This window comes from Perca flavescens, chromosome 13, assembly GCF_004354835.1.
Source record: "Perca flavescens isolate YP-PL-M2 chromosome 13, PFLA_1.0, whole genome shotgun sequence".
Taxonomy (NCBI): domain Eukaryota; kingdom Metazoa; phylum Chordata; class Actinopteri; order Perciformes; family Percidae; genus Perca; species Perca flavescens.
In genome coordinates, this window is record NC_041343.1 from 15,890,246 (window position 1) to 15,912,376 (window position 22,131).

General features: G+C 39.7%; 1 protein-coding gene across 3 annotated transcripts; it reads left to right on the forward strand.

Moving 5' to 3' along the window:
* Positions 1 to 11,755: 11,755 nt before the first annotated feature.
* On the forward strand, positions 11,756 to 19,068 carry chek1 (checkpoint kinase 1). 3 transcript variants are annotated; one of them, XM_028595772.1, is made up of 14 exons: positions 11,756 to 12,018; positions 12,202 to 12,267; positions 12,676 to 12,790; positions 13,151 to 13,259; positions 14,174 to 14,238; positions 14,321 to 14,390; positions 14,482 to 14,670; positions 15,862 to 15,966; positions 16,055 to 16,138; positions 16,223 to 16,301; positions 16,390 to 16,558; positions 17,470 to 17,601; positions 17,899 to 18,000; positions 18,637 to 19,068. In XM_028595772.1, the coding sequence occupies exons 2-14, from the start codon at positions 12,203 to 12,205 to the stop codon at positions 18,730 to 18,732; spliced, it is 1,380 nt and encodes a 459-aa protein (XP_028451573.1). In that variant the 5' UTR covers positions 11,756 to 12,018; position 12,202; the 3' UTR covers positions 18,733 to 19,068. The 3 variants fall into 3 exon arrangements, with proteins under 3 accessions (XP_028451573.1, XP_028451572.1, XP_028451571.1); XM_028595771.1 differs by having other exon boundaries at positions 11,756 to 11,943; positions 12,171 to 12,267; XM_028595770.1 differs by having other exon boundaries at positions 11,757 to 11,943.
* Positions 19,069 to 22,131: the final 3,063 nt, after the last annotated feature.

Consider the following 22,131-nt stretch of genomic DNA (forward strand, 5'->3'; position numbering starts at 1 on the left):
AACTATTGGATCTGCAGGTGGAAGGACACACCGCGCTTCATTCATTGCGTGCCAGCTGAATCCACTCATTTGGACACAGATACAGCCTGCGCAAAAGCTTTGCAGAAGAATCACGGTAGGACAAAACAAGAATTGTTACGCTGTGTGGAAGAGATTGGCCTTCTCACAAAAGGGATACAGGTACATCCTGCTACAATTCTTAATAAAGTCTTCAGCAGTTCTTCTAAATCAATATCAAAATGAGTGATGTGTCTGCAGCTGTCAGTCAAAGTGAAACGGAAAATGAACGTGGTAAAAGATCGGTCAAACTAACGGCCAAAGCATTGGAATTAAAAATAATATCAAATCAAAAGGAAAGGAATTCCAGGATAAAGAAACTACACAAATTAACAAAGGAAGTTAAGCAACTGATGCTTTCAAAGGAAATGTGTCTGAGGTACAAACAAAGTATGAAATGTGTTTGAAACTTTGTGTGGAAATTGAACAGTTTCATGAATCATTGAAACAAAAGCTACCTGAGGATGAAATGTCAAAACAAAATGAATGGGTTGAAGCACAAATGCACAGCAATAAAGCAATAATACAAAACATGGACATGTGGTTGCTTGACAAAAGGGACAATGATGATGATGATGATGATGATGCTGCACTAAACAAAACTGTGCTCAAAACTGCACCTGCCACAGCTGTGGTCACTGATGACATTGGTCCAGGGGACAGCATTTCTAATGTTGGTGGTAAAACAGGCTTATCAACTGGCCGTTACAGTCAAAGGTCTTCAAGGTCTTCAATTTCCTCTGCATGCCTAAAAAGCAGAGGCGGAAAAGGGCTGCTCTCCTTGCAAAGGCAGCTGCCCTTAAAGAAAGACATGAGCTGGACGCTCAGGAGGAGCAAATCCGACAGAAAAAGGAATTGCTGGAATTGCAAAGTCAAATTGCTGTTCAAACTGCAAAGGTTAATGTGTACAGAGCATCTGATGTGCAGAGCTCAAGAGCTCATTCAGATGGAATGAATTCTTATCTGAGAAGTTCTAAACGTAAATCTTCTTTCAGACTCTCTGCTATGGAATTTGTTCCACAAAGTTCAAAGCATCAATTCAATCACCCACCAACAGGAGGCAGTAATGTGGCAGTGCTAATGGAGGCACAGCCTACATATTCCAATCATCAATTCAATCATCCACCAACAGGAGGCAGTAATGCGTCAGTGCTAATGGAGGCACAGCCTAACTATTCCAATCATCAGTTGAATATTCCACCAATAGGAGGCAACAAAACTGCCATATCAATGGGAGCACGACACCAGGAGACATTTTCAAAGCATGTTGGACCAAAAGTTTATGCTCTGAATCCCCAACCAAGCATTCCTCAAATATTTCAGGAAACATCTCATGCAATACATGACACAAAGGAACCCATTCAACGTGTTGAACTGATGCAAACTAATGTTGACCAAGGCAATCTTCTTTCCATCATGCAACGACAAAATGAAATAACTGCTCTGCTAGTGCAACAACATTCTTCATTATCATTACCTCCAAGAGATATACCAAGTTTTGATGGAGATCCTCTTGAGTATAGCACATTTATCAGAGCATTTGAGCATGGAGTGGAAGGAAAGGCTGCTAGCAGCATAGACTGTTTATACTTTTTGGAGCAGTATACCAAAGGACAACCAAGGGAGCTGGTTAAGAGCTGTCAACACATGCCACCAGACAGAGGATATCAAAGAGCAAGGACCCTTTTAAAAGAACGCTTTGGAAATGAACAAAAAATAGCCACTGCCTACATGGAGAAAGCTTTTGGATGGCCATCAGTAAAATCAGAAGATATTGAAGCTTTGCAAGCTTTTGCTTTGTTTTTACGTGTCTGCTGTAATGCTATGGAGGACATCAGCTATATGTCAGAGATGAATATGCCATCCAACATGCGTGCTATTGTCTTGAAGCTACCATATAAATTGAGAGAAAAATGGAGAAACACTGCTTATGAGCTGCAGGAGAAGCACAGTCGCGAAGCAGGTTTCAGTGATATTGTCAACTTAATTGAAAGGCAAGTGTCCATTGCTTCCAGTCCACTCTTTGGAAACATCCAGGACACATTCACCTCAACACCTCAGTATAAAGAGAGAAATAAAGTCTCACAAGGATGCTTTAAAGGAAAAGGAAGCAGTTTTGCTACTTCTGTGGCAGCGGTCAATGCTCAACCTGTGACTCAAATGCAAAATGAGAGAAACTTACCTGATAAACCATCAAGGGTGTTTTGTCTGCTGTGTGAAGAGGGTCACAAATTGGAGTCGTGTCCCAAAATGGAAAAGAAGTTACACAGTGAAAAAATGAACTTCTTAAAGGAGAAAGGTGTTTGTTTTGGATGTTTATCTGTTGGACACATGAGCAAGGACTGTCATAGGCGTCTGTCTTGCAAAGTGTGTAATTTAAAACATCCTACCATCCTTCACATCCATTCAAGAGAGAAAATCAATTCAGAGGACACGCAGCAGGAAATATCAGGAAACCGTCATGCAGTTTCTCCCAAGACATGTGGCCATATAGGGGCCGGAGCACAGGACAGCGTCTTGGCAATTGTGCCTGTACAGATTAAGGCTAAGAAAGGCAGCAAAATGCTAACCACATATGCATTTTTAGATCCTGGCAGCACTGCCACTTTCTGCTCTGAGCGACTCATGAGGGAGCTAAAGGTCAGAGGAAGGAGTGCCAAAATCCTGTTAAGGACTATGAATCAAGAAAAGTTTGTTGACAGTCATGTTATCTCAGGACTGGAGATAGCTGCACTTAATGGTAACACCTACTTTGAATTGCCAGAAGTCTACACTCAGTGTAAGATGCCTGTGACTCGGGACAACATTCCACGACAGGAAGAGTTAAGTGCTTGGCCACACTTAAGCTCTGTGGAAATTCCTGTAATTGATGCTGATGTGGAGCTGTTAATTGGGACCAATGTGCCAAAGGTAATGGAACCATGGCAAGTGGTACACAGCAACAACGAAGGACCTTATGCTGTTAGAACCATACTCGGCTGGGTTATCAATGGACCAGTGAGAGGAGGCAATGAGACTGAGATCAGCTGCCCCACTATCGTAGCTAACAGAATAACCATTGCTCACATAGAGGAACTGCTGGTGAAGCAATATAACCATGACTTCAATGAAAAATCATCAGATGACAAGCCAGAAATGTCCAGAGAAGATCTTTATTTTATGGCAATCATGAACAGTTCAGCTGAACTTAACAATGGACATTACTGCTTGAGATTACCTTTCAGAGAGAGGATAATGTTGTCATGCCTAATAACCGTCACGTTGCTGAGCAAAGAGTCCTTTGCCTGAAAAGGAAATTCGAGAAAATGCAACATTTAAGGAGGAATATGTTCATTTCCTTGGTGACGCTATAGACAAGGGCTATGCAGAGAGAGTGCCAGAACACCAATTGGAAGGAAAAGAAGGAAAAGTCTGGTACATCCCGCACCATGGCGTGCACCATCCTAAAAAGGGAACCTTGAGAGTGGTGTTTGACTGCGCTGCAAGTTTCAAAGGGATTTCCCTCAACAGTCAACTACTCCAGGGACCTGACTTGACAAATTCTTTTGCTTGGAGTTCTCATAAGGTTTCGTCAAGAAAGTATAGCAGTGATGGCGGATATACAGGCAATGTATCACCAAGTCAAAGTGGCAGAACAGGATACAGATTTTCTTCGTTTCCTCTGGTGGCCAAATGGTGAACTGACACAACATCTCACTGAATACAGAATGACTGTTCATTTGTTTGGTGCTATATCATCGCCTAGCTGTGCCAGTTTTGCCTTAAGAAAGACTGCTGCTGACAACAGAGAAGAATTTCCAGCACATGTGATCAACACCATCAAGCAGAACTTTTATGTAGATGACTGCTTGAAATCCATGCCTTCAGAGGCAGAAGCCATGGCATTGGTGGGAAACTTGACAGCTGTATGCCAGTTGGGAGGGTTTCAGTTGTTAAAATGGGTCAGCAACAGTCGATCAGTGTTGGAATCCATTGATGCAGAGAAAAGAGCCAAAGAAATGAAAGGACTGGATTTCGACAGGGACAATCTCCTGTGGAGAGAATATTGGGACTGCAATGGTGTGCAGAAACCGACACTTTCAGATTCAAGATGGCAGTCCAAGAAAGACCATTTACAAGAAGAGGCATCTTGTCTGTTGTGAGCTCAGTATACGATCCCATTGGATTTCTGGCACCTTTACCTTACCTGCCAAGTTGATGCTGCAAAACCTCTGTAGGTTGAGCTACAGTTGGGATGACCTTATTCCTCCACACTACCAGCTGCAGTGGGTCAGGTGGCTAGAAGACCTAAAAGGGCTTAGCGTATTCAGCGTGTCAAGATGCATCAAACCAAAAGATTTCGAAAACTCATAAGTGTCCAACTACATCACTTCTCTGATGCTAGTGAGGATGGTTACGGCACAGTTTCATATCTGAGGCTAAAAACCACTGGGACAAGATTCACTTAGCCTTCATTTTAGGGAAGGCACGAAAGTTGCTCCAGTAAAGAAAGTGACAATCCCAAGGATGGAATTAACGGCTGCTGTGCTTGCTGTTAGAGTTGACAGAATGTTGAAAGCAGAGTTGCAACTAGAGCTGGAAAGTTCAATCTTCTGGACGGACAGCACAACTGTGCTAAAGTACATCAGGAATGAAACAAAACGCTTTCACACCTTTGTGTCAAATAGGATCTCCATTATCAGAGAAGCCACTGTTGTCTCCCAATGGAGGTATGTTGACACAAAACAGAATCCAGCAGACGAGGCCTCTCGTGGTTTGAAAGCTGAGGAACTCCTTACATGTTGCAGATGGATCCACGGCCCAGATTTCCTTTTCAAGAATGAAAGTGAATGGCCTATTAATATTGTGGAGCCTGCTTCTTTCAGCTGTGATGACCCTGAGGTCAAAGGACATGCTATTGTGAATACTATAATTATCAAAGAGTCACAGAATGCAACAACACAGCTGATTACCAACTTCTCGTCATGGAAAAGGTTGAAGACCTCAGTTGCTTGGTTTCATCAGTGGAGAAAGGTGTTGCAGTTGTTGTCTCAAAAAAGACAGGAAATACAAGCGTGTGTGTCAGGTAATGGACTTAACATAATTGAACAGAAGAACAAAGTGGAAAAGGAAATGCAAAGCTTCAAAGCCACATTGGGTGGTCAGACTTTGGCATTGGAAGATATTAACACAGCTGAAAGTGCCATTATTCAGTACTGCCAAATGGAAAAGTTCAGTGATGAAATAACTGCATTGAAAAGTGGAACATCTGGAGTTAAGAAAAGTAGTCCGATTTACAAACTTGACCCAGTGCTGGAAAATGGGCTCTTGAGAGTGGGAGGACGACTCAGTAAAGCGGCAATGCCTGATGGCATGAAACATCCAGTCATTCTTGCTAAAAATCAGCACATCTCAACTCTCATTTTGCGCCACATTCATGAGCAACTGGGACATTGTGGAAGAAATCATCTGCTTTCCAGACTTCGCCAACAGTATTGGATCACCAGTGCTAATTCTGCAGCCAGAAAGATCCTCTCTTCCTGTGTTATTTGCAGACGCTATAGGGGAAAGCTGGGTGAACAAAAGATGGCAGATTTACCAAAGGAAAGACTCAACCAGATCTCCCACCTTTACAAATGTGGGTGTCGATTATTTTGGTCCTTTTGAGGTGAAGGCAGGCCGTAGCCGCATCAAAAGATATGGAGTTATCTTTACTTGTATGGCCAGCAGGGCAGTGCACTTGGAAGTGGCATACCATTGGACACCAGTTCTTGCATCCATGCACTGCGCCGATTCATTTCAAGACGAGGCCAAGTGTCACACATCAGGTCTGATAACGGAACCAACTTTGTTGGAGCAGAACGCGAACTGAGACAAGCTCTATCTGCTCTGAACCACAAGCAAATTCAAAACACATTACTTCAATCTGGAATAAAATGGAGCTTCAACACCCTAGTGCTTCACATCACGGAGGAGTATGGGAGAGAATCATTCGTATGGTCAGGAAGGTGCTGAATTCAGTACTTCATCAGCAAACTACAGACGACGAAGGACTGCAAACTCTTCTGTGTGAGGTGGAAGCTATCCTTAATGACCGTCCACTCACAAAAACTTCAGATGATCCCAATGACTTGGAACCCCTGACTCCCAATCACATTATTTTGTTAAAAGGCAAACCTGCGCTACCACCAGGACTTTTTGACACAAGTGATCTGTACACCAGACGGCGATGGAGGCAAGTTCAGTATCTTGCTGATCTTTTCTGGCACAGATGGGTTCGGGAGTACATACCACTGCTACAGGAACGCCAGCGGTGGTCAAAGGATAAGAGGAGCTTTGTTGCAGGGGACATTGTTCTTGTGGCGGACTCTACTGCCCCTCGTGGATCCTGGCTGTTAGGAAAGGTGTTGCAGACCTTTCCAGACAAGCAGGGACTGGTACGGTCTGTCAAAGTTCTGACCAAATGCAACATACTTGAGAGACCGATTACAAAGATCTGTCTTCTGTTGGAGGCTGATTAAGACTTTTGTAATTACTTATTCCATGGATATTTATGGACATTATTGACTGAAAATGCACACTTGTACTATGAACATTATTGATTGATTTGTCATTGGCTCCATTATTAATTTTGTGAATTGTTGTTATTATACAATAACAATTAGGGGCCGGTGTGTTGCAGCCAATTTGGATGAGTGTGTGTGCATGGATAGTGTGTGTGTGGGTGGTAGGTTTGTGTGAATGGTTTGATCGTTACGTCACCTGCGCACCTGTGTGTATGTGCTAATTAGCCAGGGTAGTAAGGGAATCACAGGTGAGCCAGAGGGAGAATCTAGTCTGGGAAGCCACACAGTTTTTCAACCTCAGCTGTGCGATAGTGATGGTTTTTAGATCTCGTCTGTTCATTTTTAATCTTGCAAGTCAGTTTTTTGTATGTGTTTTTAAATACATTTCTACAATAAAGAATTAACTATACGGCGATGGCGGACCTCATTTTTTGCAACAGCAAGAGTTGGAAATGGCTTCAAATTCCCTGCAGTGGCATTTTTTGTGGACAGATTGCCACTACAACATTCATTTGTAATACAATATGAACCAGGCATTACATTCATTTGTAATACAATATGAACCAGGCATTACATTCATTTGTAATACAATATAAACAGGCATTACATTCATTTGTAATAAAACATATATAACACAAGTACAAAAATCCATGTTTTTTAATGTAAATTCTGAACATGACATCATCATCAACAGAAGCACCTACAAAATCTTATACCTCGGATTGAGATAGAGCTCTTCAGTGCTAAAATTTGACATAATGTCAAGAGGCCTAACATCTGCAACATCATCTACATTGATCATTTCAAAGTCTTTTGTTTTTTGCACAACATATGCATAGAAATGCTCGTCAAAGTACTTAACTTCAAGTACTCTGATGAGGAAGAAGAATACCCCTCCCTGTGGTAAAACATGAATGATCTCTCCAAATAAGTGCTCCCCGTGATGCTGTGTCTTTAATGGCAGCACCGATCCAGTCCTGTACGTGTGGCCATTTACAGTCAGCGAATGTGTAACATAAATGATGCTACTCATTGTGAAATCAGTGTGCAGGGCTGATTTAAGTCCCTCCAGTATAACAGCAGCTTTTTTAAAGCACCAATGTTCACAGGAAAGGCATTGTCAACATTGTATTTTTTTTAAAAATGGGTCACCAAGCTTGAAATTGTACATTTGTTGAACCTGATGTTTATAAGCAAGAGTTTTGGCAATATTTTTGAAATTGCATACCACATGCGCTTGCCTTTTCATTGGATTATGCTTTGACTCAAATCTCATACACCACAAGTGAGAAAGAGGTCCAAACAAACACAGCATTCTTGGATAGTGTATCATAAAATGGTGCTTGAATTAGATTTCGCAAAACAACTTCTTGTAAAGCGTATGGTGATCTATGATGAGCTGCTTAAGAAACACAGCAAGCCCAACACTGACAACAGGTGCAAAGATAATGCTGCAGATTTCCCTCAACAAAATGAACAGATGCCAAAACTGGTCTTCTCTATTAATGAAATCTCCCACTAAAAATGGTAAAACTTGCAAGAGACACCACATTTGGGAGGCAGTTTGCCTGACAGCATTTTCAGAAGATCTCAAATTGATAATGGCACTTGGTTTGTTTTTCTCATTCATGTAACCATAGTCAAAACCAGCAATCCTGTGATTAAGTTGCTCTAATGTGAAAAGCTTCTCTTCATAAATGAAGTGGCGCAACAACAGCTTCACTTCCAAAGGAGCCACACCCTCCAGTACATCATGCATTATGTCCACACATGTATTTTCTGTTACATGGAAATATTGCAGACTGTTCAAACAAGAGTTCCCTTTAACACCAGTTGAGCTTGGATCACAGAACCTTACATGTTGCTCATAGTTCTCCCTGTTACGTTTTTCGACATTGTCTTCATCAAACACTGACTGTATTTCCTGCTTATCGATCAAACAAAACTGGCAACATTTGTTTGCAGAAAAGCTTTCCACATAACCACACAATGAATGTATTGCCAAATTATCTGCTGTCAAAATTGAAAGTGTTCCATGCAGCTTTTGAGTTTGTCCATTAACTTCAACTTCTATACCAGAGTTTTCAAGGACTCTGATGTCCTCAAGAAGTGGCTCTAGTATCTTACCAAGCCCATATTTCTCCCTGTCGATTGAATTAAATAACACACATAAGTGAATGTGAGCTAGGGATGAATTGCATTCTGGGGGTAAATTCCGTGAGAGTGAAGTATACAGCACCCACTTTATGGATTTTTGTTTTGGAGCCCAGAGGATTTGTTGTCTCAACATCATCATAATACAACTGAATTTGCAGGGATTCTGGATAAAGTTGGAATAGTGGATGAGTAGAGAATTGACACCCGTCACTATAGTCTCGCATCATGTTGTCATTCCTTTTCTTGCTTTTTAAGTAGACATTTTGCAATTTGTCATTACTAAATAGAAATTTGATTGTTTCAAGTATTGGTACATACTGACAAGTGTCTGGTGCCAAAACCTGCTTCATTTGTCCCTGTTTCCGTAAAGTATCTGCCCTGTGACCAAGGAAAAGTTCCTTTGGCTTGACAAGATGAAATTTTTCTGAAAAATGTGTATTCATTTTAAAAGGAGTGTCTATGTCATCAAACATTTGTTTGGCACTTTCAAACTGTTCCATTAATGGTAGCACAAGTTCATGGTCATGTGGTACATCCAGATTATTGAACACTGATGAAACCGAATTTTGTAATGTAGCTACAGTTGTTTCCACAAGTTCTTTAACACAAGTTACAGTTCTTGTTACATCCATTAATGTTACATTTGATCCAGCATACATTTTTGCCACAAATGAGGCTGCACTGTCACTTGAAGAAAGAAGTTTAAACCCCTCAGAAGGCTCAGCTATGTTTTCCTCTAGAGTTGTTGTGTCGATGGTCCCTGTGGAGTCAGTAAATGTTGGGAAGGTCTGAAGAGAAGGTTCAGCAACTGTGGTACTTCCTATCTGGTGCTCTCTAGAAAGGTGCTTGGTAAATGAATTAATGCTGTGGTATGTCCTTGGACAACCATCTTGGCTGCAAGTAAGTGTGAACTCCAATCCCTCTGACAATGCATGTATTTCACGAAGGTGCCACATCAGTTTCTTTATCTGTGTGAATCTTGACGGACATTTTGGACAACTGTACATTTTGGTGGGATCTAATTAATAGACTTGACTTTTGAAATGATATACGGCAACACTGTTGACCGCATCAGTGATCTCTTTTCATCCCGCATTCTTTCTACAGCCTTTAATACTAGTTTTCAGGCTGCCAAATAGTACACACGTTAGTGCAAATGAACCAGAGATATCAGGGTTTCAATCTCCACCTCTGAAAAGTTCCGCTTCTCAGCCGGATTACGTCTCGCCATGTCGTAAATTGTAGGGGCGAAGCCTCAAAACCCAGAATATATTGGGACGTGATATTTAAATGACGATCGTTTCCAGCCGCCGCATTTATCAACGTACGACCATTCTTACGCTCGGATTGGTGTGATACGAACTTTTCATGAATCCCACGTGAAGCCTGTTGTAAGATGATTTCTGCGCTCATATCTGCGCTGGTTTCTACGTTAGGTTGATAAATGAGGGCCAATAAATTTGACTACAATCTCGAAAACAGTACAAATTAAAACACCGTATTCAATATTGTTTTTTATCATGATTTGTTCTCCATTGCAAAACACAGATTTGTGATAAAATAAAATCTTGTAAGTAGCCTATTAGTAAGTCCTCTTGATATCTACGCAACATACATTACGTTCCTACACACAGGTTGTTATAAAACAAACCAATCCCAATTGTTTTGTCGTTTGTATCCTATATTATATATATAGCATTTGTAATTAAATTGATCCTATCTAAATTTAGTGAAGGGAAAACATTCTGAAAACTTGCATTCACTTGCTTTCTGTCCATAATGTCAATTTTACACTCTACTTAATCTGATAGTCAAGATTACTATGAAATGTACACATTCATGCTTCCCAGGACATAAATTGCCTCTCCTCTAGTGCCGCCCTCTGGACAAACTACACTACTGCTATTGTCTTATACAAAGGCACCATTATTGGCTCCATCTAACAATTTGGGGCATGTGATTGTATATATTCTGTAGGAGCTACACATTATACGGAAGCATAGTACCATGGCAGAAAAAGAAAAATGTATCAGTATTACGTTATTACGTGAAAAGTTTATTGTAATAACAAGAAGTTTTTATGTTTTAACAATATATTATCACGTTATTACAACATACAAACTTATCAAGTTATAACAATATACTATTTATCACATTATAACTTGAAAGGATTTGTGTAAAAACGTGATAATTTATTGTTTTAACATGACACCTTTCATGTTATAACGTGATAAATACTATATGGTAATAACAAGATCATTTTCTAGTTATAACCAGTAACTGTAAAAAAAATAGGTTATAAAATGATAAGTTCATATGTTGTAATAACGTGATAATATTTTGTTAAAACAGCTTGTTCTTACAATAAACTTTTCATGATACTGATACGTTTTTCTTTTTCAGGCTTGGCAGCACTACGCTTCCATACATTTAGGCATGCACTTAAGGCCTAGCTATTTAAGCAGGGTCTCACTCGAACTTTTAACATTTCTTATCATTGAAAAAAAAAGGTAATTTTTGTATATTCATGAACCACTGCGTCCATTTAGGCTAAATGAAAAGACCCAGACGCAGATTTACTTATTATTTGTAAAATTACTCATTACTTATTGTGCACATGAAGGTTTTGGCATTTTATATTTATTATTATTATGAGTATATTACCTTTACCTTTACCTTTATTATCCTACCTTGTGCGCATCATGAGTTTGCACGATCTAGCCTAGCTATATGACTTTACATTATGATTATAATTTGATGAGATACGGTAAAGAGCTACAAAAAAATCTATCAATAATGGGAGGATTTTTTCTGTGGAAGGATGGTTTTTAAAATGTTAGGAGGAGGCGATATCATAGATAGTATATAGGGTTTAGGGTTAGGGGTTAGTAGGTAGGGTTAGGGGTTAGTAGGTTAGTAAGCGATAATGCAGCACGCAAGTGCATTGACATATAAGTGGCCGAAATACGGAAGTAAAACCCTAGACAGTTAAACATACGAAGAAGAAGGAAAATCAGACCGGAAACGACGATCATGGCGGAAGTTATCGCCATCGCAGTAAAACAACAACGCGCCAAATTTGTGCTATTCACTGTTGTCACTACCTAGAGAGACACATGAAGAAGTTTGTCGAATCTTTGTCATTATACTTAGGAGACGCTGCTTGCTAAGGAAGGCTGTGCATGTAAGATAGTTATTTAACTACGAGTTGACAACATCTTGCTTTTCAAATTATTCCGGTTGATTTAGCTCAGTGCATGTGAGTAAATCACATACAACGTTACAGTTTAACAATTTTAAAGATAAAATGGTTTTGGTGGGCAGACACTGCGTAGGTGTATCTGCCTGAAGTAAAATACAATATGCTTAAATACTAGCCTGGAAAATACATGTTTGTTTTTCTATGACTAGTCTGACAAGGACTGGGTGTTTCTGTCTTTAGCATGGCTGTGCCTTTCGTGCAAGACTGGGACCTTGTTCAGACACTGGGTGAAGGAGCCTATGGAGAGTAAGAATTATCTTTAGTAAAATCAATGTCATGTTCTTTCACATATTGTACAGACTTTTTACACAAAATTCGGTTAGGTAATTATTGTTCTGCAGCTGTAACCGTTACAGTACAGTTTAGTTTGTCAGTGTGACCCTGCTCATGTGATGCAACAAATCTAACCCTAAACGTATCTTTTTACTGTACGAGTTAAAAGTAAATTTGCTGCTGCTGACAGCACATAACACCGCCACTGTTTTTTTCTTGAAATATGGACTTGCTTTACCAGTTAACACAACCAATATCTTTTAATACATTAAAATGTTGAAGTCTAATTAGCAGCACACATTTGGTAACTTTTGACATCTTAAAAACCCTCATCAGACTTCACCTATTTCATGATCACATCCGTCTTTTTTATGGTTGCAGAGTAAAGCTGCTGGTGAACAGACAGACAGAGGAGGCGGTAGCAGTGAAGGTGATCGATACCTCCCAGGCTAAAGAGTGTGCTGAAAATGTAAAGAAGGAAGTCTGCGTCCATAAGGTAGGTCATTCACCTTTAGTACAGTTAGTATAACTTAAAGTGTGAAAGAATAAAAGAGGAATTAACACTGGGTTTAATGGCACTTCAGAGTAGTTGAAACACAAGGGATGTGCATTTGCTAGTAAGGGACATGTGGTTGAGAAAATTGCCTCTGTAATTAAGTTGTCCATTACATAGAATTTATTGTAGCACAAATATGACTGTTAAAGCTTTTTAGTTTTGACAATCCCACAATGCAATTATAACTGATGCATGTTTTACATGTTATATGCACATATTGTTTGTTAGCTTTAACCTTTTAAACTGTTATTTAACCAGAAATGTTTAAATGTGCACTAAGTGACATTTGCTACTGTGTAGATGCTCAACCACGCCAACATCGTTCGTTTTTTTGGCCATCGGAAGGAAGGTGTAACTATGTACCTTTTCCTGGAGTACTGTACTGGAGGAGAGCTGTTCGACCGAATCGGTGAGATGGATGACTGCAGGTGGAAAACATAGGGCTACTTTCAGTGTGACCAGTAATGGTTTTAAAAGTCTGATAGTGTAAAGGTTTGATTTAAGTCTCCATTATACGACTTCATCATTCAATCTCCTCTCAAAATGTGACACCTGTCATGCCAAGAATCACAGCTATTTGATTTAATACCCACAAATAAAACTCTCCAGTGATACCTAACTTTTAGATGTTCTTTTCTGGGTTACATTTATATTCATAATACAAATATTGGATTAGAAAAGTTGGCAAAACCCTCAATATAGAAAACATCCACACTAACTCAAATGGCTCAGTTTTTATTATGAACAAAGGACATGCATTTGTTTTCCCAGCTGGTCTGGAACCCTACTCAACCCCGCCATGCATGAGTGCCCTGGTCTATGTTATGAGTAGTGATGTCTACATGTTGCCGTCTTTTTTTGTCTTGTTTTCTTGTTTTAATGTTGTCAAAAATGTCTTGTGATTTTTGCTGCAACCTAATGTCCCCACGGGGATAATAAAACAAAAACAAAAAAACTTTTAAGAAAGTAATTGTGATACAACAACACTTTCTAATTCAATCGTAGCCGACATCTTATTCTTCAATCTCACACTAATTATTATTTTAATAAATGTAATTTAAAGTACACTTGACCGTTGGATGGAAACCTAGCTTCATATTTTTGCCTTCTGTGTTTTGCCCTTTAAATGAAAATGGATTTGCATAGATCAATTGGAAAAATGACCTACAGTATTGGGAGTGGATGACATAATAGCCAATATGAAATAATATCAGCCTGATACATTAGTGTGCTGCTGCTTTTTAGAAATTATGTTTATTTTATATGTTGCTGTGTATTTGGATGGTGGTCATTTATTCAGGTTATTAAAATGTTTTATTTCAGAGCCTGATGTGGGGATGGCGGAGAAAGATGCTCATAAATTTTTCCAGCAGCTAATAGCGGCTGTGGTGAGTGAAGCAAATCTGTGTGTTGATGTGACTTTCAGCTGCTGTGTTTACTGTTATTAAATTCTCAGATGCACTTTTGCAGGAATACCTCCACTGTGCTGGCTTCACCCACAGAGACATAAAGCCAGAGAACATTTTGCTGGATGACAAAGGTGAGTTAATACGACTTGTATCAAGGTGTAGAAGGAATAACTGTGGTTTGCATTTGAAATAACCATCATCTGCTTTTTCCTCTATCTTTAGATAATCTGAAGCTTACAGATTTTGGCCTGGCCACCATGTTTCGGTTCAAAGGACGAGAACGTCTTCTGAATCGACTCTGTGGGACTCTTCCTTACGTGGCTCCAGAGCTTCTCAGCCAACCAGAGTACAAAGCTCAGCCGGCAGATATCTGGGCTTGTGGGATTGTCCTCACTGCCATGCTGGCTGGAGGTACGATCACAACGTCTGTGTTTACAGGGGGTGAACACAATATCCTACCAACTTCTATAGTACAATACAACACAATACATTTTTTATTATGAAGGTTATAATTTGTAACATTTGTATTACATAATGCTGCCATGCATTCTCTTAGTTTGCTTGTAGCCCACAGCAAGCTAATGGAATGCATGGCAGCATTATACTTGGCCGGAGGTGTTGGGGGGGGCAGACTTTGAAAACCACTAAGTCACTGGTATAGAATTTTCGTACTATAAACCCCCTGAAAAAACAACATAAGGATAACCATACCAAACAAACTGGTAATAAGAGGTTTTGAGTGACGACAGTGACTGTCTCACATGATCTTAGCAGGTATGTGATTAGATCCAGGGTCTTTCTTTCATAACACCAAAAGAACAGATGCTCTTTGGATGCTATTATATAGGCTTTAGTGATCTCCTAATACTGTATGTGAAGTCTCTTTCCCGAAATTCACACTTGGTGCAGAATTACAGCCACTAAAGCCAGTCCCACAATGAGCTTTCCTTAGTATGTGCCATTTCTGTGTCTGTAGCTATTGAGGAGGAGAGAGGGGGGGCAAGGTGGAGAGTGGGGGTGTGGCCTTGACCAACTGCCACTTTGTTCGTTTGAAAGCCATGATGTCTCTCTCATGGGTTGGCCAAATTCTCTAGGTGGGCAAAGCAGAGAAAGGAGAGGTAACCTTGCTCCTTATGACCTCATAAGGAGCAGGATTCCAGATCGGCCCATCTGAGCTTTCATTTTCTCAAAGGCAGAGCAGGATATCCAGGGCTCAGTTTACACCTATCGCCATTTCTAGCCACTGGGGGACCATAGGCAGGCTGGGGGAACTCATATTAATGTTAAAAAACCTCATAAAGTGAAATTGTCATGCCATAGGACCTTTTAAACATGTTTATTCAATTAGATATGTACATTATACAAAGAGATAAACTATTTTAAAAATACAACACTTATCGTTAACAACACTGACCATTTTTAAGAATTCATATGTGATCTGAGCTTTGGAAAAAAATTTAACACTGTAACACATGCTGATTTGCGATTGTCCTGAGATATTTCTTCTCTTTGCGCTTTTAGTTTAGTTTCAGCAGCATCGTCTGTATGCAGTAGATGTGTGGAAATGTTTTGTCACTGTCTTTGTGTTGCTTCTTCTGTCAGAGTTGCCATGGGACCAGCCCAGTGAGAGCTGTCAAGAGTATTCAGACTGGCTTCAAAAGAAGACATACCTACCTCCTTGGAAGAAAATACAACCAATGCCTCTTAGTAAGTCCCAAATTAATACTTTAAATATAGTTTAATAAAAAGAAATTACATTATCTCTGAGCTTTATTTATTCAACTTTTCTCTTCAGGTTTGTTGTCCAAATTACTGCTGCCCAGTCCAGATGCACGCATCACTATTGCAGACATACAGAAAGACCGCTGGTTTACTCAAGGCAAGTTTCAATATCCGTATAAGACAATCAAATTAACTTTAACTTTAATGTTACCGGACTGATGTTTGTGTGTCTTTTCTGCAGGTGTGAAGCAACCACCTCTGGGCTCAGGAGGAAACAAACTTCTTCGACTGGATGTGGGACTCCTATCTCGGGCCAACAGGTCACAGCTTTGTGTCTTTCTTATTTCAACTAAAATGTGTGTTTCTTCTTTTGCCATTAATCCTAAAACCATGTTCCTCTCTCCGCAGTGATGACAGGATGCAGTTTTCCAGCTCTCAGCCTGATTTTGCGGCAGGTGGCTGGGAAGCCATGTTGTTAATTGGCCAAAGCGATGGCCAAGTCAGCTTCTCTCAGCCGACCAAGCCGGAGCACATGTTGCTGGGTAGTCAGCTCTTGGGCACACCGGGTGCAAGTCAGGTAATTCACATACTCAGGGCTACATCAATTTATAATTTATTAATAGGGTTGCACGATATTGACAAAATGTGATATTGCGATATCAATATTAATTTTGATATTTTTAAACTTATGTAAAATTACAAAAGTTACGGGAAAACGTATCAAAATAGATTCATAACATATTAAACAAACAAGTTTTCTTACAACCCAAAGTTTATTTCTACTGACAGTCATATTGGACTGGTACAACATGAATAAATAAATAAAGACCATGTCTACAGAACAGGACATGTTGTACAGTATAAAATAAATAAATGAATAAAGAGAACAGGACACAACTTTTCTTTGGCTTCTCTGATTCGTTTCGTTTAGTTGTCTCTATCTATTTCTTCACTTACACGGTCACTCTGTTGAAATATGCACACACGTGGTACGCTCCATAGGGTTTGTCACGTAGTGGACCCGTGCGCTGACGTGTACCAACATGTGCAAGTGGCACGGTAAATGGCCAATGAAACATGATCATTATAGCGTTTCAAGCGGGCTCTAAATCAAACACAGCTAAGCAATACAGCCAACGGACGGGACGCAGCGCTCCACAAAATAAACAAAATATTGCATGATACTTATTGCGACACTTTCGATATAACATTGTGCAACATGATAATGCGATATAACGATATTGAGTCGGTATATCTTGCACCCCTAGATATAATATTGTGCAACGTGATATTGCAATAACGATATTGAGTCGGTATATCTTGCACCCCTATTTTTTTATACAACATATCTCCCAACGTGTGTGAATTTTCCAGCAACACAGGCTCACGAAAGACCAGTCATGATTTTTTTGTTTTTCTATACAAGGAAAATGTATGTTTTATGAAATTCTACCTTAATGCTGACTCCTTCTTACTTTCTGTGTGTAGTCGCCGTGGCAGAGATTAGTGCGGAGAATGACTCGTTTCTTTACCACTGTGAATGCCGACGTCTCCTTATCGGCCCTGAAAGACGCCTGTGACGGCCTGTCACTTGGCTTCAAACTCACTTGCACCAAACAGGTACATCTGTGCTCAAGTGTACATGATTCCGAACTTTACAGAGGTTAAATACACTCTGACTACTGGTAAATAAAACATCTTCTGCACCACGCAGCCATGCTACACACACACACACACACACACACACACACACACACACACACACACACACACACACACACACACACACACACACACACACACACACACACACACACACACACACACACACACACACACAGATTTGCACACAAGCCCTGTCCAGCTGCTTCAGATCATAATATGCTTGACTTTAATGAACCTCTCTCTGCCTTTTAGGTGATGGTGAGCACACTGGACAAACGCAATAACAAACTCCTCTTCAAAGTCCACTTGCTAGAGATGAATCAGAGAGTGCTGCTGGACTTCAGACTGTCTAAGGTCAGTTAAATGGTATATGTAGTGTTTCTAACAAGAATAATCAATTACCACATTAAAATTGAGACAAAAGTTTAATTGCCACTAAAACTCAAAATTTCTGACTGCCAGCCAGTGCCTCACTAGAGCATTTAGCGTTATGAATGGTCGCACCATCTTTACCTTTTATCAAATCGACTGAAGAAAAAAATAAAAGGCTGCTACAGTATAACCAAACAGACCTCTACACACATCAGACTGCTTGCTTGTAATTCAACATTTCTCCACTCTTGGCTGAGATGGACGACAGCGCTGCATAAATTAGCCCACAGTAGACACAAAACACAGTAGCCTTTATTTCAGCCATGTAGCACTGAAGATGCAGCAGGACAGTTTCCAAAACTGTTGAATCAATGATTTACCCGTCAGTCCATATGACTTCATGTTTACACTTCTTGGTTCATATGTAAAACGTTTTAGTTTAAAGACAAAATGTACCAAAACTAAAAGACAACCATGTATGTATAAAAAATACATACATGGTTGTCTTTTGGTCCAAACCATGTGACGTAAAACCATGTGACGTAAATTAAACTAGATAACAGTATAAACAACCTGGACCGGTAGAAGATAAATGTTGATGTGTTTCTGTTTTTTCAGGGTGACGGTCTGGAGTTTAAGCGTCTCTTTGTGAAAATAAAACAGAAGCTCGGTGACATCATCAGCACTCAGAAGATTTTACCCCCCATCACATGAGCAGCCTTTACATAGAAATGCACACTGCTATGGTCATTGGAGGGAGAACCTGTATATATTTAGCTGTTCTACTGATATTTTTAAATTGGCCTGCTGTTCTCTGTGTGTGTGTCCCTGTTTGAAGTTAAGTGTTAGGGACCAGGCTGGCAGACATTTTTTTCAAAACTTGAGTTAAATCCTTACTTAAAGGAGTTATTCAGATTAGTGTTCAAAAGTCATGATTGTCAAAGTCAGGTACACATAGGGATTAGGCAAGTGTGTGTATGTGTGATTTGTTCTGATTATGTTTTAAATGATACAGTCCAGAGTCTTGAATAAATTATTAAAAGACCAACATTGTGAGCTAAATGTTCTGCTATAAATGATGCAAATCCATTTCTTGTTAAATACAGCTCATGTGGGCTAAACAGTATACACACATCATTAATGTAAAAAATCAAAAGATCAAAGTTTTGTAGAAAAAACAATGCTTGTAAATGTAGTTGAGATCTAGGTCACATGCTACATACTGTAATAATTGTCAAACTGTCAGCAAAACTTTTAAATCCAGGTTAAATTACAGCTGTAGGAGTCCGTGATATAGCCTACATGTATGACTATGAGCCTGTAGCCTTGACGGTGATGGTGACGCTGACAGGTTCATTGCTGTCTCCAGGGGGAGGGGCTTGGCTGGTGGTGGGGGTGGCACTCGCAGGTGAGGTGGTGAGGGGTGAAGCTGCCCGGGGTAAAGCCATGGTTGGACCTGGAAAAGACCATGGGGGGTTAGGGGCAGTAGATATGAGTTTAAAATTATATATAGCTTTTGTTAAAAACGTGTCAGCAGCCATCTCCAGGAATGCTCTCTGGGTCGGTGATCGCTCCAAGTGGAGGAAAAGGAGAGGGAGAGCCAGACAAGGTCCAGAGTACAACCTTATCTACGGTGATTTTATGTATGAATACGACAATCTTAAAATTGATTGGAATGGCCTCCCAATTAAAATGATTTTAAAAAAATTGAATGACTATAAATATGGTGGGTATATAAATTATAAATATTTAACGTGCAACGAAGGAATTCAGTTCCTGAAATTTTTAAAAAATAAGAACCTCTCGGAGAGCATTCGCGATATGAGGTGGCTGATGTCAGTGAATAGACTCGCTGTTAGAGCTGTTGTATCATGGAGTTGTTATGTAAAAACAAAAAAGTGTCCCATGATTAACTGCGACGAAGACGAGACCCAACAGCATCTATTGATGGATTTCTACAGGGCAAAAGAAGTCTGGGACAAATTAAAAGGGTATGGTGTTAATTTTGTACTTTCATATAAATCTGTCATGTATTGTATTGTTGTTGAGACTCTATCAGAGAAACAAAAATAACTTTTACAAATAATCGTGTATTGTATGCATCAAGTTGTGGAAAACCAGATGCTGTATGGTTATTCAACAAACAATCATAAATAGTGACGATGTGTGCAAACAAGTGCTTGCTGAGCTCAGGAGAAGAAAAGCTCTGGACAGAAAACGGCTCCTTCCATGGGACACTTTTAACCTGTGAACTGCAGTACTCTATATGCACTTTATAAAAAGACTATATGCACTTTATAAAAAAGACTTCAGCACTTTATAAATATCTCTATGCACTTTATGAGAGGCTCTAGGCACTTTACATTTTAGCTTGGTTTGCACATTTTGTATTAGTTATATTTTTTGTAATTCTTGTATGGTTTATATTTGTTAGGTAGCCTACTGTATGTTTAAATGTATAAATTGTAAAAAAAAAAAAAAAAAAAACCCAGCGACAAGGTTCAGTATCGGGTAGATGAGCAACATTATTAGTTCTGCTGATGGTTGAAACCGACTGCTCATAAAATCTGATGAGCTCACAAGATGACTATGATAGAAAATACTTTAAAAAGCTGTATGTGTTATTTTATTATAACTTGTCAATGTAAGATTGTATATGACAGTCAAAAAACAATTTACACTGCTACCCTCCACACTTTTCATGGCAAACAAAAAAAAACCCTGATTTGAATCATTTGAGTTTGATAAGGTTTTTCCACGAAAAAGTTAAATTACATTGTTAAAACAATCTAAACTTTGTAGTGTAACCTTCTGCTTACGGTAGAACGCAGACTTTACTGCTGTACAACTTCTTTGTCTACGTGAATGAAAAACTAAATGTATTTTTGAAGGATAAATGCAAAGATGGGGGCGCCATCATGGAACCAAAAAACATAAAACCTAACTGACGTTTCCGACTGACTGGTGGGGATAGCTATGGATGAAGTACACATGGCGATACACTGGTAGGAGCAAATTACATTTAACCATGTTTCCAGTTAATTTAAATAGCTCACGTTACTGTATTGTGAACACTTATTTAAAAAACAGTCCCAAGAACATTTTGCAGAGCCACCATTGCTGTATCGGCACTGCCAAGACGATTGTGATTAGGTTTATAAAAAGCAAACTACGGATGCACCGATTCCAGATTTTTAGGATTCGGCCGAATACCGAATTCACTGCAGTCCTCAGTAAACACATTAGTGAAGTAAACAACGTCCACAGCCTCTAAAATAGTTAAATGTAACAACTTAATGTTGAATTCACACGCTCTTTTTCACATCATAGGAAAGCACCTTGCTATCGCCAGATGAGTGACAATATTGTTAGGCAAATTTTTGCTAACCAGTGTATGATGAAGGCATGTTGAGTGAGTGAAATTAGAAAGCTAACGAGCAGCAGCCAGCCGTTCGGTCGCTCTGCTCATTTGCCGTGAGAACAGCTGACAGCCCGGGAGAGGCACTGTCTGGTTAACACAAGTTTTTGCCGGGTGGCGCTTTTTCTGCTCGCAAGTTCCATTTTCACTTTCTCCCAGCCTACTGCATTGAACGGTCCACCTACGTAAAAACCTTCCCGTAATCAACGGCGGCGTCATTACGTCGACCAGCGTAGCGCGTGTAGGGTTTGGTTCGGTGGAAAAAAATTCTAAGGTTCGGCAGAAACCGAACCCCGTCAAAAAGCCCCATATTTGGCTGAATCCGAACCCGAATCCAGGACTCGGTGCATCCTTAATGCAAACAGGTTTTTTTCCTCCTATCCCAGAATGTATCTGTGGTGTAGCCAGACCTTACTACACAGTGTGGGCTTAGGTCTGGCAATGGGAGCAGTGTGGTAAAAAACGACAAGAAAACAAGGAACGACATATGTCCAAACAAGGACAAGAACAGGCTCAGCACGCAATATGCTCTCATTTAAAATAGTATCTACTAACATAATCTAAAAAATATTTATTATTTGCATATGTATTTAAAATATAAATATTCATAAAATCTAAAAGGTAAAAAATGTCTTTAGTTATTAAAAAAGTGTGGAGTGAGGGCTTATGACAGAGTGTCCATGAATGTCATGGAC

Bases quoted from the DNA above. Each gene is read 5' to 3' on its own strand.
- chek1 (XM_028595772.1), top strand. From the start codon at position 12,203: ATGGCTGTGCCTTTCGTGCAAGACTGGGACCTTGTTCAGACACTGGGT. The intron at 16,139-16,222 runs GCAAGTTTCAAT...TCTTTTCTGCAG, and splicing joins AGACCGCTGGTTTACTCAAG to GTGTGAAGCAACCACCTCTG. The intron at 18,001-18,636 runs GTCAGTTAAATG...CTGTTTTTTCAG, and splicing joins TGGACTTCAGACTGTCTAAG to GGTGACGGTCTGGAGTTTAA.